At 38.3% G+C, this 16,789-nt stretch overlaps 1 protein-coding gene across 1 annotated transcript in view; it reads left to right on the top strand.

Annotated features, from left to right (window-relative positions):
• Nucleotides 1-16,789, top strand: part of Gabrg3 (gamma-aminobutyric acid type A receptor gamma3 subunit) — a 599,312-nt gene that overhangs the window by 54,448 nt on the left and 528,075 nt on the right. Inside the window, exon 3 of the mRNA XM_028785688.1 lies at nt 3,887-3,954. Coding sequence (XP_028641521.1) covers nt 3,887-3,954 — 68 coding nt within the window. The remainder of the gene's footprint in view (nt 1-3,886; nt 3,955-16,789) is intronic.

Consider the following 16,789-nt stretch of genomic DNA (forward strand, 5'->3'; position numbering starts at 1 on the left):
CTCTCTCTCTCTCTCTCTCTCTCTCTCTCTCTCTCTCTCTCTCTCTCTCTCTCTCCTTCCCTCCCTTCCTCCCTCCTTCCTGGCCCCCTCTCCATCTCTGTCTCTCTCTCTGTCTCTCTCTTTCTCTCAGGTTGTCATTTTAGACATTTCCTAGGAGTTATACATGTGATATCTAAACAGAGCCCATAACATAACTTGTTTGAAGTAAAAATGTATTTTTTTCTCACAATAGGTTGTTTAATAAAAAGCTTGTATGGCAGAAAATATTTTAATATCAAGTCTCAGAGGCATTGAAGCCATGAACTGTCCTTAAGATTTTTCTTTTCAGTTTTTACCATGACAGGATTCCTGTGGTGATGTCAATAACCAGGAGAAAGCACTGTTATCTACAGACTCTAGAGACTAAGGGTCAGCTACCTGTCTCTCTGTTCATTGTCAGATCACCCACTCTGAGCCTGTGCTCCCTGTAGTAAGGCCTGACTCTTGCCTCTCTAGTGGGCACCAGGTTTTGTCTCTGTACTAACAGCTCAAATAATGACTCACGGTTCTCTCCTTGTTTGCCTAAAGAAGGGTGAGAAATAGCATGGTGGAGTGGAAGAAAAACAAACAAGCAAAAACCCCAAAATATGTATGCATCTGATATGAGTTTGTGTCTGAGCTGAGGGGGAAATGTAGGCTACACTGTCCCCTCAGTGTCACAGCAACCTCTGAAGGTAGGACTGTGCCAAAGGTTTCTCAAGGCTTGCCCAGTGTAACTGGGGAAACAATCCTCTTAGACATACCCACCCTGACTTTAAGAAAAAAATTAATTCTCAGAAAGGGTATTAAAGATCTCAAATAAAGAATTGCAAGTGAATATATTTTTCAATCAATAAATGCAGCCCACTTTTAGTGCCCTTTTAATACCGTTTACAATAGAATCTCTTCCCTCTCATTCAGAAAACTGGTCCCTCCTATTGTTATTCTTTCCTACCTCTGTGAAAGATTTCATCCTTCTTTCAGTTGTCTAGGGCTTGATTTCCAGATCATTATTATGGTTAATATACCCATGTATTTATTTATATATAATTTATGGTATATGCCATAAAAATTGCCACCCTAAGTACTTTTGTTTAAGTACTAGTTAGTGGCATTGTGTTGTGTCATGACTATCCACCTCCTGAACTCCTTGTCTTTCACAACTGAAACTGTATACACACTGAAGCTTAATTCATCATTCCCCACTCTACAACCCCTGGTAACAACTGTTCCACTGACATCTCCATCAATTTCACTAGGTGGGAGTATTTCATATAACTGGAATCATGTAGTATTTGCCTTGTAATGGGATCATTTATTCAGCATACTGCCTTCACCATTCATCCATACTGTTACCATGTGTCAAAATTTCATTCCTTTTGAAGATTAAATAAAATCCCATCATATTCTTCACTTTGGTTATCCATTCATCTTTTGTGGACATGAGTTGTTTCTGCTTTTTCAGTTATTGTGACCATAGTGCAAGTGTGGACATACGAGTATCTATTGAGTCTTTCTTTGCATTTCTGTTGGTAAAATACCCAGATGTTGGACTTCTCTACCTTGCAGCAATTCTGTTTAATATTTTGAAAATGTCTACCCTCACATCCACAGTGCCTGGGTAATTTTCCTTATCGTTAATGGTGCTTAATTCTATTCAAGTACCCTGTGGGTGGCAGGGACTGTTCTTGTCAGCTGTCACAATACACAACTTGTAAGTGCCTTTTCCATGGTAGGGTAGCTGTTATATTCTGCTCTACCTTTTGTATATAGGTTTTTGATTTGGTGTAGTAACATTGATGTATTTTTCTTTTTGTTGCCTGAGATTTTATTGAATGCAAGACACCATCACAAAACTAAATATCACAGTACCTCCATCTTTACTTCTAATATTTCTAGTTTTAGGTTCATTAATTATTTAACCTACTTTGAGTTTATTTTGGATATGAAGTGAGGTCTAAGGGTCCACATTTATTCCTTTGCTCTTGGATATCTAGTTTTCCTAGCATTGTTCACTAAAAACACTGCTATTTTCCCTATTTAGATGTCTGATGACTTCATTGAAAACCTTTTGTCAGAACTATATCTGTAGTGTCTGAATTATCAAGTGTAGCCTGTATGTTTCCTGGGCACAACTATCAGATGTCATTCTAAAATATGCCACTGACATTACCATGACTTTGCTCAGCATCAACTACTAAAAGCAGTGGTCTCCCCATACACACATATTTACGAGCATATGTGTGTATGCATTTGTCTGTATTCTAAATGCCTCTCTTAAAACCTTTGCTATGCCATTACACTCAATACATTTCATGCTTTCCACTTTAAATCATTTAGGCTTTGTGTCTAAAAGCCCTTTTAATTTAATGAGATTAAGAAACTCTGGAAATCCAGACTCTAATAAATACTCTGAAACACCCCGAAAAGCCATTTGCAAAATGTCTTGGCTAATGTCACACAGTCTGCGCTGCATAATCTAAGACGGTTGTGTGTGAAAACAGAACACCAAGGAATCCAGTGAAGGCAAAGACAGTGCTATTTATCATTTTGATAATCAGAGAATCCTAGTTTTGGGTTTAGAGAATGCTTATCTGAAATTTGTCATGAATATAGCAGTAGGATTGTGCTGGGCCTGTCGTCCAAAATGCCAACAGCTCTTTGGAGCTAACATAGCTGGTGGTGTTGACAGATGTTCATGGAGTTAGCTCAAATTCATGACAATTGTTTTCATCTCAGGAAAGTCTGAAAGCTACTGTCCTGGTTATAGGTTTCTCAAGTTTATGAGCCTCGAAACTAAGATACCACTCAGTTACAGAAACAAAGTCTGGAGTCCGTTTATGAATGAACAGTTATTTAGCAAAACTGAAGGAGGCCCATTGAAAAGAACCCAGAAGCAAACAATCTTGTTTCCATGGAAACCTCATGCAGGAAAAGTTCATGCATCTTGTTTATATTCCTCCTGGACAGACGTATTCTGTAATTGACTCTGTTCTCTCCTTCGTCTATCCCTGAATGGCAATAAGGAGGTTCCCTCCTGAAGAGGCCACTGGACCCTAAGCTCAGGCTCTGCAGATTCCCTGTCTCCTCATTGCTGGTGTTCAGTTCCACTGCAGGCAAGGGAAGAGGAACTGGGTTCTTGAACCTAAATTAGCCAGTTGACCTGCAGTGTGTGCTAGTCACTGGAGCTGTGCACGCTCATACTTGTGATGCATGCAGGATCTCTGCATCAACTTTAACCTGAATGTGCTGTTCACAGGAGCTGTGCATCTTCATTCTTGAAAAGGTCACATTTTTATTCACATGATTTTTACTTTTTTGACTATAGCATTTTAGCTCTGTGCTAGACTTGTGTATGTCTCCTAAAATGATACGAGAATGATAATTATAGACCATGTTTTCATTTTTTCTTTGGAGTTTGAAGCCACTAAAAGTTTGCTTTGAAACTGTAGTTTTTTTTTATCTACCACTGATATTTATCATCTCATGATTTAATTTTATAGCAAGTTTGACATTAAATTACTTATGCCATGTCTCATATTTCATCTCATTTCTTTGCCACAAAAATCAACTTAAGTAACATCGAAAATCTTTATAGTCATCTGTCACTGGCAATTTGCAGTGGATAGCTGTCTTATTTTCCAACAGTTCAATAAATACAAGCCAGAATCTCTCATCCTTTGAAATTTTAAGAAGACAAGATGAGTTTAGTTTTAAATGCAAATTAAGTGCCCAAGAGAAATCCACCCACCTGAGCAGCATAGGCCTGGGCTGTTAGCGGCTGAGTCCTCCAGACATTGATTGGGTTGTGCTCTTCATTTTTCATTATACCATAAAGTACTAACATATATATATTTTTCCCCCACAGTAAAACCAACTGTGATCGACGTGGACATTTATGTTAACAGCATTGGTCCTGTGTCATCCATCAACATGGTAAGAAGCACCTGTGTTTAACTCGGTGGCTCCTATGTGCCTTCATGCTTACCGGCTCCACTGGATTTCTGTTGCGGCCTTATCAAACAAGTTTAAAGCTCACTATTGACTCAACTATTAAGTGCCATGGTGTTGAAAATAGTTTTTAAAACCAGAAGGGACAGATTGTGACACCAACAGTGAGTCATTGCTCTGAAGATCAAGAATTGTTCCTATTCTCATATATTATTTGCACATACCTTTCAGATGCGGTTATTTAGGGTTGTGTATTCATTGGCTTTATCTGACCTCACCAATATTAGTAATGCATGTAAGTTCAGTGAGAGAGCTCTTTCCACATGGACAGTGCTTAGCTGCTAAGCATGTGATGCTGTACTAGAATGCATTATACCAGGCCACCTGACACATCTGCCAGCTGTGGTGTGCCTCCTGATTAGATGCATATAGGAGTCCCAGAGCAGGTCATTTGATGGTGTCAACAATGTCCCATGTGGAGCTTCTCTTTGCCCAGTTCCTCTGAATCTGGGAGATGTAAAAGAGAAAGGACAGGGAATTGCTAACATGCCAGCACATGCCTTCTCTATTTGTAGTGTTTTGTGCATTGGATTAGTACTTTCAAGTCAATAGCAGTTGTCAGATATTGAAGGTGTCTGTTTCTCACAGAAAGCATCCATGTCATGGTAAAATTATGCTATACATGATTCTCTTTTTAAAAGTTTTTTTTTAAAAAGTGTGGCTTATGATAGAATGGTAGCATATGTGAGGTTCCATGTGGAATCTGTTGCATCAAAAACAAAACCTCCAAACAGAAAATTAAATCAATGTCATCTATAAGTACAAACAGAGAGGTGAAGTGAATAAAATAAACTTGCTTCATACAACACCTGGACTGGAAATGGCTGGCGTATTAAAGTCAATTAAAAATGTTATCTTCTTTTACCTGGGAAGTAATTACTCAGTCAACTGTGCTGAGAAAAATACTCATTTTTGATGTATTGGGTTCTTACTCTGGGATTTAGTTTGGTTGCCTTTGATCCACACAACTTTTTAGTTCCTTTGTGTCTCACTCTGATTTATCTCTAACACTAAGGGTTCCTCTAGAGACACAATCACACATCACTTTAATAAGGATGTTACATTGGTGGGGCTGGAGGTTTATCAAGCTCTAGGAGCTTCAAGATGCATTTTCTGCTCATAATTATACTCTCTGGTTGGGCATTTTTGTGTGGAAATCAAATGTGCCAGAGGGTGTTCCTAACTGACATTACTTAGAGAAAACAAGGACTTCACCTAGGGTCAAACTCATTTCAAGACAGATTAGCAGGTTGGCAGGGTTGGAATAGGCTTTTCCAACAAAATCAGCACGGTCATGTGCCAATGGGAGCAGCCTTGCAAGTCCCTTGTGTGACTCAATAGGAGATGAGTGAATGCTGGATAAGAAATATCCCTGGACCTGGAAGATTAAGGCTTGAGGAGAGATGGGAGAGGTCTGAGCTATATCTTAGGTCTGTGAAAGTGCAAAAGCCTTCTTGAACATGTGTTCTATGAATTGATACAGAACTCTTTATAATTGTTGTTTCATCCTTTCATGATTCTTTTTTGAGATATCATGTGTCCTTGGCTGGCCCTGAATTTTTTGTGTAATAAGATTACCTCGAACTTGTGATCTAAATGATGGTTTTATAGGCATGTACCACCATTCTTGGCTTATGCAGTGCTGTGGATCAAACCCAGGGCTTTGTACATGCTAAGCAAGTACCTTTCTACCTTCTTTGATCCCCATGTTAGAATTTAAGTCTTGAATTCTGGCCCGTCCACCAAATGGTAAAGAATGATCTTAATTAATTAAAGATCTTAATTAATTAAAGATGGCCCAACAGGTAAAGGTATTTGCTGGTAATCCCAAAGACCTGAGTTCAATTCCTGGAACTCACAGGTAGAAGAAAAGAACTGACTCCCACAACTTGTCTCCTGACTTTCATGCACTGTAGCATGCATGCTTGTATACACATGTATACACATATAGACACAACACATAGACAAATACACAAATAAATAAATGTAACTTAAAAGTTAAAAAAGTGTGATCCTTCTCAAATTGGCTGATGGCATTGTGAGCCCTTCAGAAGAAGATACCTATGTCTCTATGCTTCTTAGATTTCGTATCTCCTACAATGAAAGGTATGTAGTACAAGTAGCTGCCCTTTATTCTGAGAAACTGAAACTCCTCTTTAGGAAACAACAAACAAACTGAACCACAGATGCATTTCACTCTGGAATAGTGGCATGTTTAATATATTTCAGCAGGGCTAAATTTTTCTAAGAGATTCCTGTATCTGACTTCCTGAGGAAGAGAAAAGAAGCATTTTTGACTCAGTACCATGAAACATAGGATGAGCTAGGGCATCTTTAGGAAAACATATGCACACCTTTCAGTCTTGGTGAGTACCTGTAATCCCATCACTAGAAGGCTGAGGCAAGAGGATTATGAATTTCGGACCTGCCTCAGCTATGTAGTGAGATTCTGTTTCAAAAAATACCAACCAACCAACCAACCAACCAAACCAAACCAAACCAAACCAAACCAAACCAAACCAAACCAAACCAAACAAAACAAAACCAAACAAAACAAAAACAAAAATAAAACCCAAAAAACAACAATCAAAAAAACCAAAACATAAACAAGGCTGAGGATATTGCAGCATTGCAGAGTGCTTGCTTAGAATGTAAATGGGCTTGGCTTTCACACAAATATGTAATTGCTATATTCTCTGTTAATGGCTATCTCTTTACTTCTGTTAGTTCAGTCATTAAATATTTGCTGCTGTATGTTTGGCATTATTTTGGATGCAGGTGAGGCAAGACAAAGAGAGTTCTTCTCTGAGGGAGGCAGAGGCATAAACACAACTGGTGCTAGAGTGGAGTTAGACCCTCCATTCAGCTTGTGGGGAGAAGCATGGCTGACCTCTTGGGAGACATCCATGACGTCCTGAGACAATCTCAAAGATGCTTCTCAAAAGTCCTTTTGCTGCTGGAGAGTGGGAATTGCAAAAGATTCAATTCACATAGTTGTGAAGCAGAACCATAGTTTCAGAAGATAAGATGGTCATAAGTGAAATGTGGACCTGGGCAAAAATGAAAAGTATTGAGTAGATGACGGATGGTAAGTGGGTAACGAGGGTCGAGTCAGCAATAAAAGGTGGAGGACAGAAATTAAAGCAACACAACTACAGAAGGTATTATGGAAAAAAGTATCATTTGGAGGCATATTCTTCCGGGTTTCAGGATGTAAGTTTCTATTCAGCTTTAGTGACAATGTTAAATGTTGGTAAGATGATAGAATATACCCCAAATAGCCACTTTGCAATCAGCATATTAAGAAAGACAATGGCTGTTAATACTGGTATCTCATGGGATATTTAATGACTTTTTGAATACTGGGGTTTTAATCTCAGAACTTTCTGCTAGTCAGTGAAACAGTGTAGAGTTCAGTCTATTTCACCGATTGACATTGCTGTACTACAGTTGTCAATGCTTACTCCCTTTGGGACCAGAGAAGAATACTTTAAGCAGAGTTGTCATAGCATTCTCTGTGTTGGCCACTGCAGTGGAGCTTGATATGTACAGTTTCTGGTAGATGCAGATTACTCAGGACCAATGAAGCACATGTAAGTTCATTTTTGAGAATCTCTAGTTGATGTAGCCTTTTTAGAAAGTTTAATCTCCAGGGTGTTGTGCTGGTGAGCTGCCCATTGTTCTTATCGTGTTGAATTAAATGAAGTGCCTTGGCGTCTCGTGGGGAGGATTCTACGCATAGTCAGCTTGGTGGACACCCCAGGACATCCACAAGGCAATGCAGCTGTGTACACCATAGAAATGCCACTTCACCTACGCACTGAGATGATGAGGGCTCAGCATGTGGCAGGGTTAGGATTACTTTTCCTTTCTGAAAATTAAAATACTTAATATTTATCTCCTGAAAGTGCACCACTGACAGGAGGACTTTTTCTTCGCACACTGTGAAACAAGTATGGGCCATATAGAATCCTATCTTTATTTAGTGCCTGTACCTTCTCTGTCCACTAACCCTGGAAACCAGTGAGCTGGTCTTATTAGACCTCTGTACCTTTACTTTCCCCAGATGCTGCAGGACCGTAGCCATACTGTGTGGCTCCACACTGATTCTTTCTTCCTTGAATGTTCTGTCACCAGCTCATCTGTGGAAGCCTAATCACTGAAGCTTAAGGAATAACAGGTGGCTGAGAAGGCATAGCAACAGGCTAGATATCACTAGAACATAACCTGTGATATATAACCTTGTAACTTATAACCTAAGTGTTCAGAACTGGTAGCATGCTGCATGGGTCCTCTACCCCTATCTGCCTTTGCATACTGGTGGTTGGTGGTCTCGGGGTGCAGAGGAAATGTGGATCAGGGGCTCAATTGGAGATGAGTATGGAGGGTATAAATAATCCAGAAGACTGTGTTGGAGGACAGCATGTTTATTGGATGGGTAGTTTATACAGCTTGAGTCAGTGAGGAGAGGAGGAAAAAGGACAAGGGAGAAAATGCACCTAATTTGCATATTTAGATCCAATTGAAGATAGGCAAACTTTAATGATGTACCAATTCAAATTAACCAAAGTTCATTGGAAAAGGCAGGGGCTTTACAAGATTATCAGTTAGATTAAAAGATAGTCAGTCACATGATTTCTGAGAACCTAGTTCTTGGGAGGGGAAACAGAAGCCTAACTGGTCCTATCATGACCTATCATGCTATGGCCTTTGTCTCTATGTGGTTGGGTAGGTTCAAGTCTGATTTGGGGAGTGAGTGGCTCTACTCCTGTTCTGCTCTCTGAGAACTTGTCCTAGGTAGGGACAGGACTTTACCATCCCTCATCTGTCTTGTGAACCCACAATGCTGCACATCCCTGAGGGCGATAAGAGAAAATTGAGGCCTACCAACCTCACTATTGTCATCCTCTTAGAGCAGAAGTTTTAAGGAGGGATGTCAGACAGCACTGTTCACTCAAGAGAGACTGATCATCCTGGAACATGATCTCTTGCTTTTTAGAACTTTTCTGAAAGAATTCCAATTCAGGAAAAACTAAAAGAAATGATGGTTATAGCAGCATGGAGCCTGCCTTGCTTTTGTGTTTTGTTTTGATTTGTTTTTCCACCCAAGGTTTGTAGCATATTTACTTTTGGAATTTGATACCCTACATTCATGTTTGAAAAAAAGTTACTATTTTTTGTTGTTGTCATTTTTGATTGACATAATAATTTCATATAATGTATATATATATATATATAATTATATATATATATAAAATTATATACACACATATATGTGTATATATATACATATATATGGCTACATTGTGATGTTTAGTTTCTAAATATCATAATGTAGCCATAAACACTGTGTGATAATAAAATAAGGGCAAGTAATACATCCAAGACCATGGATATTTATTTCTTTGTTGAACAAAAAATTGGTTACAGTCAAGATACAGAGTTAATCTACTAATCACTAATTGTACAATATAGTGAGTATGAACCTTGGATATTATTGTGACAGTCTAGTCATTCACAGAAATGGGGGTAAACCTGGAGGATGTTATGTTAAACCAGATAAGAAAGGGTATTTACCCATGATCCCACTCTTACATAACTATTCAAATGTTGTTTCTTAAGAGGGTAAGAAAGTGAGTGCCAGAGTCTAGGTAGAAGATAGTGGAAAGGGAAGGGGAGAAGTTCAGCGGTGGTACAATGAGCACAGTTAGACAAGAGGAATAAATTCTGACATTCAGAGATCACAGTGTACACGGGAGTGTAGAACTTCTCAAGAACCAAAAATGAATGAATGTGTTCTCCTTGCTCTCTCTTACATCGCCTCATCATTGCTTACTGCCTTGTGTTCTGTGACTCTAGTCACCTGAAAGCTCCCATGCCCTGCTTTGTCCCTGCTGTCCGTGCTTTCTTCCTCCCTTTCAGCTCTACACTGTACTTGGTGCAAAGCTTGCTGACTCACCTTTTAATTGCCATCTGGTCCAACGATCAGTGGAAGCCATGTATCTATTCACTTTTAAAGTTTAATAATTTTGGTTGTAAAATTGTGGTTTGATTCTAATAGTGGCCTGTTTGGGGGCTCTCATTCTGTTGTGTTGTTTACTTTTACTTCACAGCATGCCAGGCAGTGTTGATTGTGCACCAGAATGTGTTAAGTTGTGTTTCACACCTCTGTACATGTCCGTGCCAGTGTAGGGCAGCCTGTTGTCTTGCTGAGGCTCAATTTGACACTGATATCTCCATTTTCTTAGGTGCAGTTCTTCAGAGGTATCACCTTAGGGCCTTTCTCTTATTCTTATCTTCATGATTGTCCCACTCTGTGCAGTTAAATCAGCAAATGTGTTGAGAATAAACAATTACTGGTGAGGTTGTTTCAGTCATTGCTTACTTTTTTTCAACACTTGGGATTAAGTACAGGACTTTGTGTATGTACGCCAAGGTGAGCTGCAAATCACAGCCTTTCAATGTTTTAATTTTGAGGTAGGCTCTCACTGAAAGTGATCCTAATTGGCCTGCAGTTCACTCCACAGCCCAGGTAGATATTGAATTTGCAATCCCCTTACCTCAGCCTTCCAAGTAGTTGGGCTCACAGGCCTGTACTTCAGACAAGTTACTTGGGGCAAGAGCTATGCCAAAAGAATCATTACTCAAGACATGGCTTTCTTGACTTGAGAGTCTCTTGGACTACTCTCAGGGATACTGAAGAAGGGAGAGTTTTCTGGTGCCTAATGTTTCTGGTTTTCTCTATGAAAAGGAAGGCTTTGAAGGGAAGTAATTAAAGTTATTATATATATCTTCTAGAAATATTTGCTTTAGGGAAGATTAACTCTCTTTTCTTATCAGTTTCTAAAGAAGATAGGCACATAGGTGGCTTCAATATTCTTTTAAGAAATAAAAGAGTCTGAGCTAGGTGTAGTGGTGCATTACTTTAATTCCAGTACTTCGGAGGCAGAGTCAGGCTGATGTTTATAAGTTTGAGGCCCATTTGATATACACACTGTCAGCTAGAGCTACACGGTGAGATTGTGACTGAAAAAAAAAGGGAAAAAAGGAAGAGAAAAAAGAAGGAAGGAAGGAAGGAAGGAAGGAAGGAAGGAAGGAAGGAAGAAAGGACATAGTGAGCCTGAGCCCAGGCCCCTCACCTTCTATGTCAACTGCATTTTGTCCAACAGTATCATAGAAGAAGACATCTCCAAATTAAGGAAACACATAGCAATACTGAAATACTAATACAAAAAGCATATAGAATGCTAAATTGGCAAGAAAATAAAGTCTACATTGCATGGTATAATCTAAACCCTAACTATACTGAACAAAGAAAAGGTATTAAAAGCTGCAAGAAAAAATTAATAAGTCACATAATTAAAAAAAACTCCCATTAAAAATAAAAAACAAACAAAACAAAAATAAAAACTGACTTGCCCATGGAAGCTTTAAAAGCCAGAGGGCTTGGAGCTTTCTAAAGACCACAGATGCCAACTCACACTACCCAGCAAAACCATCTGCCATAGTTGAAAGAAAAAGAAAAATTTCCATGATATAAACATACAAAAAGAATTTATGTTCAACAAATCAGCCCTACAGAGAACACCAGAAGCAACAATTTGAATTTAACAGAAAAAGAAGTGTTTTCAAGAGACTACAGAAAGAAAACAAATAACGTTAGAATTTCCAGAACACAAAGTAGAACAAAGGACACAAAAAGAGAGTCAAAAATCAATAAACAATAATAACGAAATGTTGGTGTCCTCAACTCTTCAATCGAAATCAAAAGATACTGATTATGAGAGCAAGGTCCTATTGCTGAAGATGCCATAAATTTACATCATTGAACATGTAGAGTTGTTATCCAAGTGGAAACTTTATGATACTGAAATATTTATGATACTGAAAGATTATTTGCATGATACCCGAGCAGAAATCATCAATATCACCCAGCTATGAACCCAGCAATCTGTTGGCAAGATATACTTGAGCAATATGTTGTGGTAATAATCAACCATCTTGTGATTGGCTTTAAGACCCACTACATGAGACTGGACTCATACCTGATACTGCTAAAGTGCCTGAGAAGCTGAAACTAGAGAGATCATGGGACATAAGGGCAAATCTACTACTATTATTCTGCTAAAGAAACACAGAATAAAATGACTCATAATGATGTTTTCCTGTATTCATGTAAACAAAAATGACTCATAATGATGTATTCCTGTACTCATGTAAACAAATGCATCATCGGAGAAACTTCTTTTTCAGGAGATGGTAATGAACATAGAGATACCTGGACACCTGGACAATGTGCAGAGTGAGAGGCTCTGGAGTAATGAGTGCTAATGAACCACCTTTATCAATCCTGCACCCTCAAAGCTCAGGGATCTATGTGAAAGAATAAGCAAGAAGAATATAAGAACAGCAATAGGTGGATAGCTCCAAGTATAGTGTCCTCCAGACACAACAGAGCTGATGCACATATAAACTTACAGAGTCTGTGACAGCACACACAAGACCAATATGGGTTTAAGCCAGACAAAAATGTCAGAAGAGACAAAGGAGGCACTTCCAAATTCCTGCTATGAACCTAAAGTTATTCAAATACCAAACCCAAATACTGTTGAACACATATGTGAAAATTCTTAGTAAATTATTTTTAAGTTAAATATAGGCATATATCTAAAGAACCCTCTACTATGATCAAATTCGCTTTATCCTGGCTATACTGAGAAGATTCTGCTCATGTAACTTAATAAATATAATAAATAATATAAATGGAATTAAAAGTGACATGATCTGTTCAAAGATGCAGAAAAGGCCTTTGACAGAATTCAACATACCTTCATTGTAAAAGCCCTAGAGAGAATAGAAATGAAGAGTACATGCCTCAACACAACAAAGGCTATGCATGACAAACCCTAAACCAACATTATTCTAGATGGAGGAAAAGCAAATCAATGCAATCCCATGGATTGTCTGTTATCCCTAACCCTTTTCAATATAATGCTTGAGGTAATAGCTAGAGAAACAAGATAAAAGATTGGAATTAAAGGAACACAAATGGGAAAAGAAGCCAAACCATTCATATTTGTAGATGACATGGAATTATGCCTTCCAAATATTCCACAGAAAACTTCTACAAATGATCAATATTTTCAGAAAGTGGCAGGATGTACAATCAGTTTGCAAATATCAGTAGCCTTTTTATATGCCAATAACAAGTATAATGAGATCATAAGAATACTCCCATTTATAAAAGGCTCAAAATTGAATATGAAATTAGCCATGCCAAAGAGATAAAATACCATTACGCTAGAAATGTTATATTCCTGAATAAAAAATTGAGGATGGCACGAGAAGATGTTAAAACCCCCCATGGTAATGTATTGATAAAATTAATATTATGAAAATGACCATTCTACCAGAAGTATTCATAAAGGCAACACAATTCCAGTCAACACCCCTTAAGGTTATATAGAAGATTAGAAAAATATTGTTCAAATTCAAATGGATCCACAAAAAGCCCTAGATAGGCAAAGAAACTCTAAGCAAAAAGAACAATATTGGAGGGGTTGACAGACTATAATTCAAGTTATATTGTAGAGTCATAGTAAAAAAAACCCAGCATGATGCTAGCACAAAAACAGATGGGTCAATCGATGAATCAAGATAGAAGACCTGAACTGACATACATAATTAAAGACATCTAGTATTTTGCAAAGATTTCACACTGTGAAAAAGCAACATCTTCAACAAATGGTGCTGGTGAAACTGGATTTCACACACAGAATAATAAAAGTAGACTCACATATCTCCCCCCCCCCAAAAAAAAAGAACTATAGGTGGACTGTATGCCTCAGTGCAAAGCTGGACACTCTGAAAGTCCTAAAAGAAAACTCAGACAATACTATCTTACAAGATATATGCCCAGAAAGGGCTTTTGGGTTAGGACTCTATTTTACTCATGATTTAAGATCAATAATTGACAAATGTTGCTTCATGAAACTAAATAAGTACTAAACAGCAACAAAATAATCACAGAGTCAAGTGAAAGCCTCTAGAATATGAAAGAATCTTGACATCTATTCATATGATAGAAGATTAATGTTCATATTATACAAAGAACAGTACACACACACACACACACACACACACACAAACACACTCCAAAAAATTAAGAAAAAATGGCCCAGTTAAAAAAATGGATCTGAACAGAAAAAGAAATAATAACAAATAATAAGTATCTCAGAAAGTGTTCATCATCTCCAGCCATCATGGAATTGCCACTTAAAGCTATTCTGAGATTTCCACTCAGAATGGATAAAATCAAGAAAGAAAACTGACAAAAAATGCTGGTGAGGGTATGAAGAAAGGGGGGCTCTCATTCACTGTTGATGGGAATACAAATTGTGTACACATACTGTAATCAATGTGGAGAATTCTCAAATAGCTAAAGATAGATCTACCATATGACCCAGCTGTTTCTGTCCTTGGCATATGCCCAAAGGATTCCATGTACTAGCAGAAACTTGCTCAAACATATTTATTGCAGCTCTCTTCACAATAACTGGGAAATGGAAACAACCTCGATGTTCTTTGATTGATGAATGGATATAGGATTATGGTACAAATTCACAGTTAAATTTTATTTACGTATAAATAAAAATCAAATAAAAATTTCCAGTAAATTGATAGAGTTAGATAGTGTCATACCTAGTGTGTAAACCTAGACCAATATAGAAAACTGCTTGAAGTAACCACAGAAGCCAGGAAAGTCAAAAGGGACCTTGAGAGGACAGTGGAGAAGTGTAGAGAGGACACAAGCAGAACACAGATGCTGTAAATGGGGAAATGGAAATACTCAGAGGGGATACTTTCCTTGGCAAGGGAGGGATAGCATAGGATGGACAGGGAGGAAGGAGAGATAAATAGCACTAAGGGTGTTTGAAAATGTCATGGACAATGTGCCATTTTATAAGCTTATTTAAAAGTAAACATTACACATATATGTACATATGTACATATATGTGTATATATATATATGTACACATATATATATTTTTTAATAGAACACACAAAGTGGTAATGTTCCTCCAACAGCTCTCTAACAATCTTCCCCACCAGAGCCAGATTTTGTTCAGGGGAGTTGTCAATACCCTTGTTTGATTTGAAGAACTTGAAGGTAAGATCCTGTTGCCAACGACACCATACACTTTTGGCACAGGATTTGGAGATATTGAGGTGGAACTGCCCTGGAACCCTCTATATAAGTTGCTAAGATGAAAAGCAATAGGTTGTCCCATCAAGCTATAAAACTTGAGAACCAGAGTAATGACTGGCCTGGAAAGACATATCCAACAGTGCAATGGCGGCATCTTTATCTGTTAGTTGCACTAACAGCTATCTAATTGGACTTAAGGCTCACCCAGTAGAAAGGAAGTCATAACCTGTGGCTGGAATCTGTGGTCACGGATTCTAGAGGAAACCCTCCTATTGCCTTTTTTCTTAAATTAGTATTTCTGTGTTCTAAATACTTATTATTATCCGTAGAGAAAAACCATAGCTCTTTTCTCTCATCGAAGACACTTTCCAAGGCCTGTGTCACTGTGCCTATTTGAAAGAATTTCAACTCAAGAGCCAATAATTCTGTGCATACTAGCTGCTTGTTCAACCATGAGTCACAGACCAAAAATACATGTCTTAACATCTGTTTGGTTTTACTAGCTATTGTTTTACATGTGTACATTGAAGGCTGGGCTTAAACTTATATACATCCCATGCTGGCCTCATCCTTGTAGCCACCCTACCCCAGTCTTGTAATTGGTGAGATTATAGTTAACATACCTCCATCTCAACATTACACACATCTCTCTCATACTCATCTCCTAGAATTCAGTCCACAGACCTGATACATGCTTGGAAAGGAGTGGACAAATGAATGGAACAATGACTTCACCCCCTGCTCTCATATGAAACTCCATATACACTGCAAGGGTTTCAGGCCACAACTTTGTTTGTTACCTTTCAGACATTTCTTGCTACAAGGCCACTGACTGGTACTTGTGTTGTGTATTGCTGGGAATAATACTTATGATAAATCAACTTAAAGAAAATTAAGTTCATTTTAGCTCTTACTATTTATGGCAGGAGCCTGTTGTCCATGAATGTCCTGTACCTTCGAGTAACAGAAAGTGGAGGAGGCCTGGCTCTAAGTGACCTAATTTCCTCTCATTAGGCCTCACTTTTAAAGGTTCCATCATCTTCCAGTTGTGCAAGAGTCTGGAACCAAGCCTTCAGTGTTTGGGTGACATCTAGGATACAATAATTTGATCCTGGTGTTCAATCCTTATGCTTGTCACTGAGCTGATGGTTAATGGAACTGAGGTTTAGCAATCTTATGCCATGTTCCAAAGCTCATCTGTTTAGAGAGTGATAGGACTACCCCTCTGGCTGGTTTTCCACCCCACAAGGAGTCAGCAGGGTTATGCTAAAAGACAGGCCTCAAATGTAAAACAACACAATTTTAAACTTCGCCAGCATCTATCCTCTACTTTCTTATTGTCTCAGAACTTTCTATCATTGTGTAAAATATCATTTTCATCCCTGGTAAGGTGGGCAGCCAGACTTGTCAAAGGGGAAAAAGAAAGAACTTCAAAGAATACGAGAAGTTGAGATGCCTGTAGTAATGAGACAGCTGGCTTTGCTAGCAGGCATTCTGTGCCCAGTCTCCTGCACATTTGTGAATAGCTCAATTTCTCGATTTTTGTTTTTC

This window comes from Grammomys surdaster, unplaced genomic scaffold (genome assembly GCF_004785775.1).
Source record: "Grammomys surdaster isolate TR1022 unplaced genomic scaffold, NIH_TR_1.0 125319, whole genome shotgun sequence".
NCBI lineage: Eukaryota > Metazoa > Chordata > Mammalia > Rodentia > Muridae > Grammomys > Grammomys surdaster.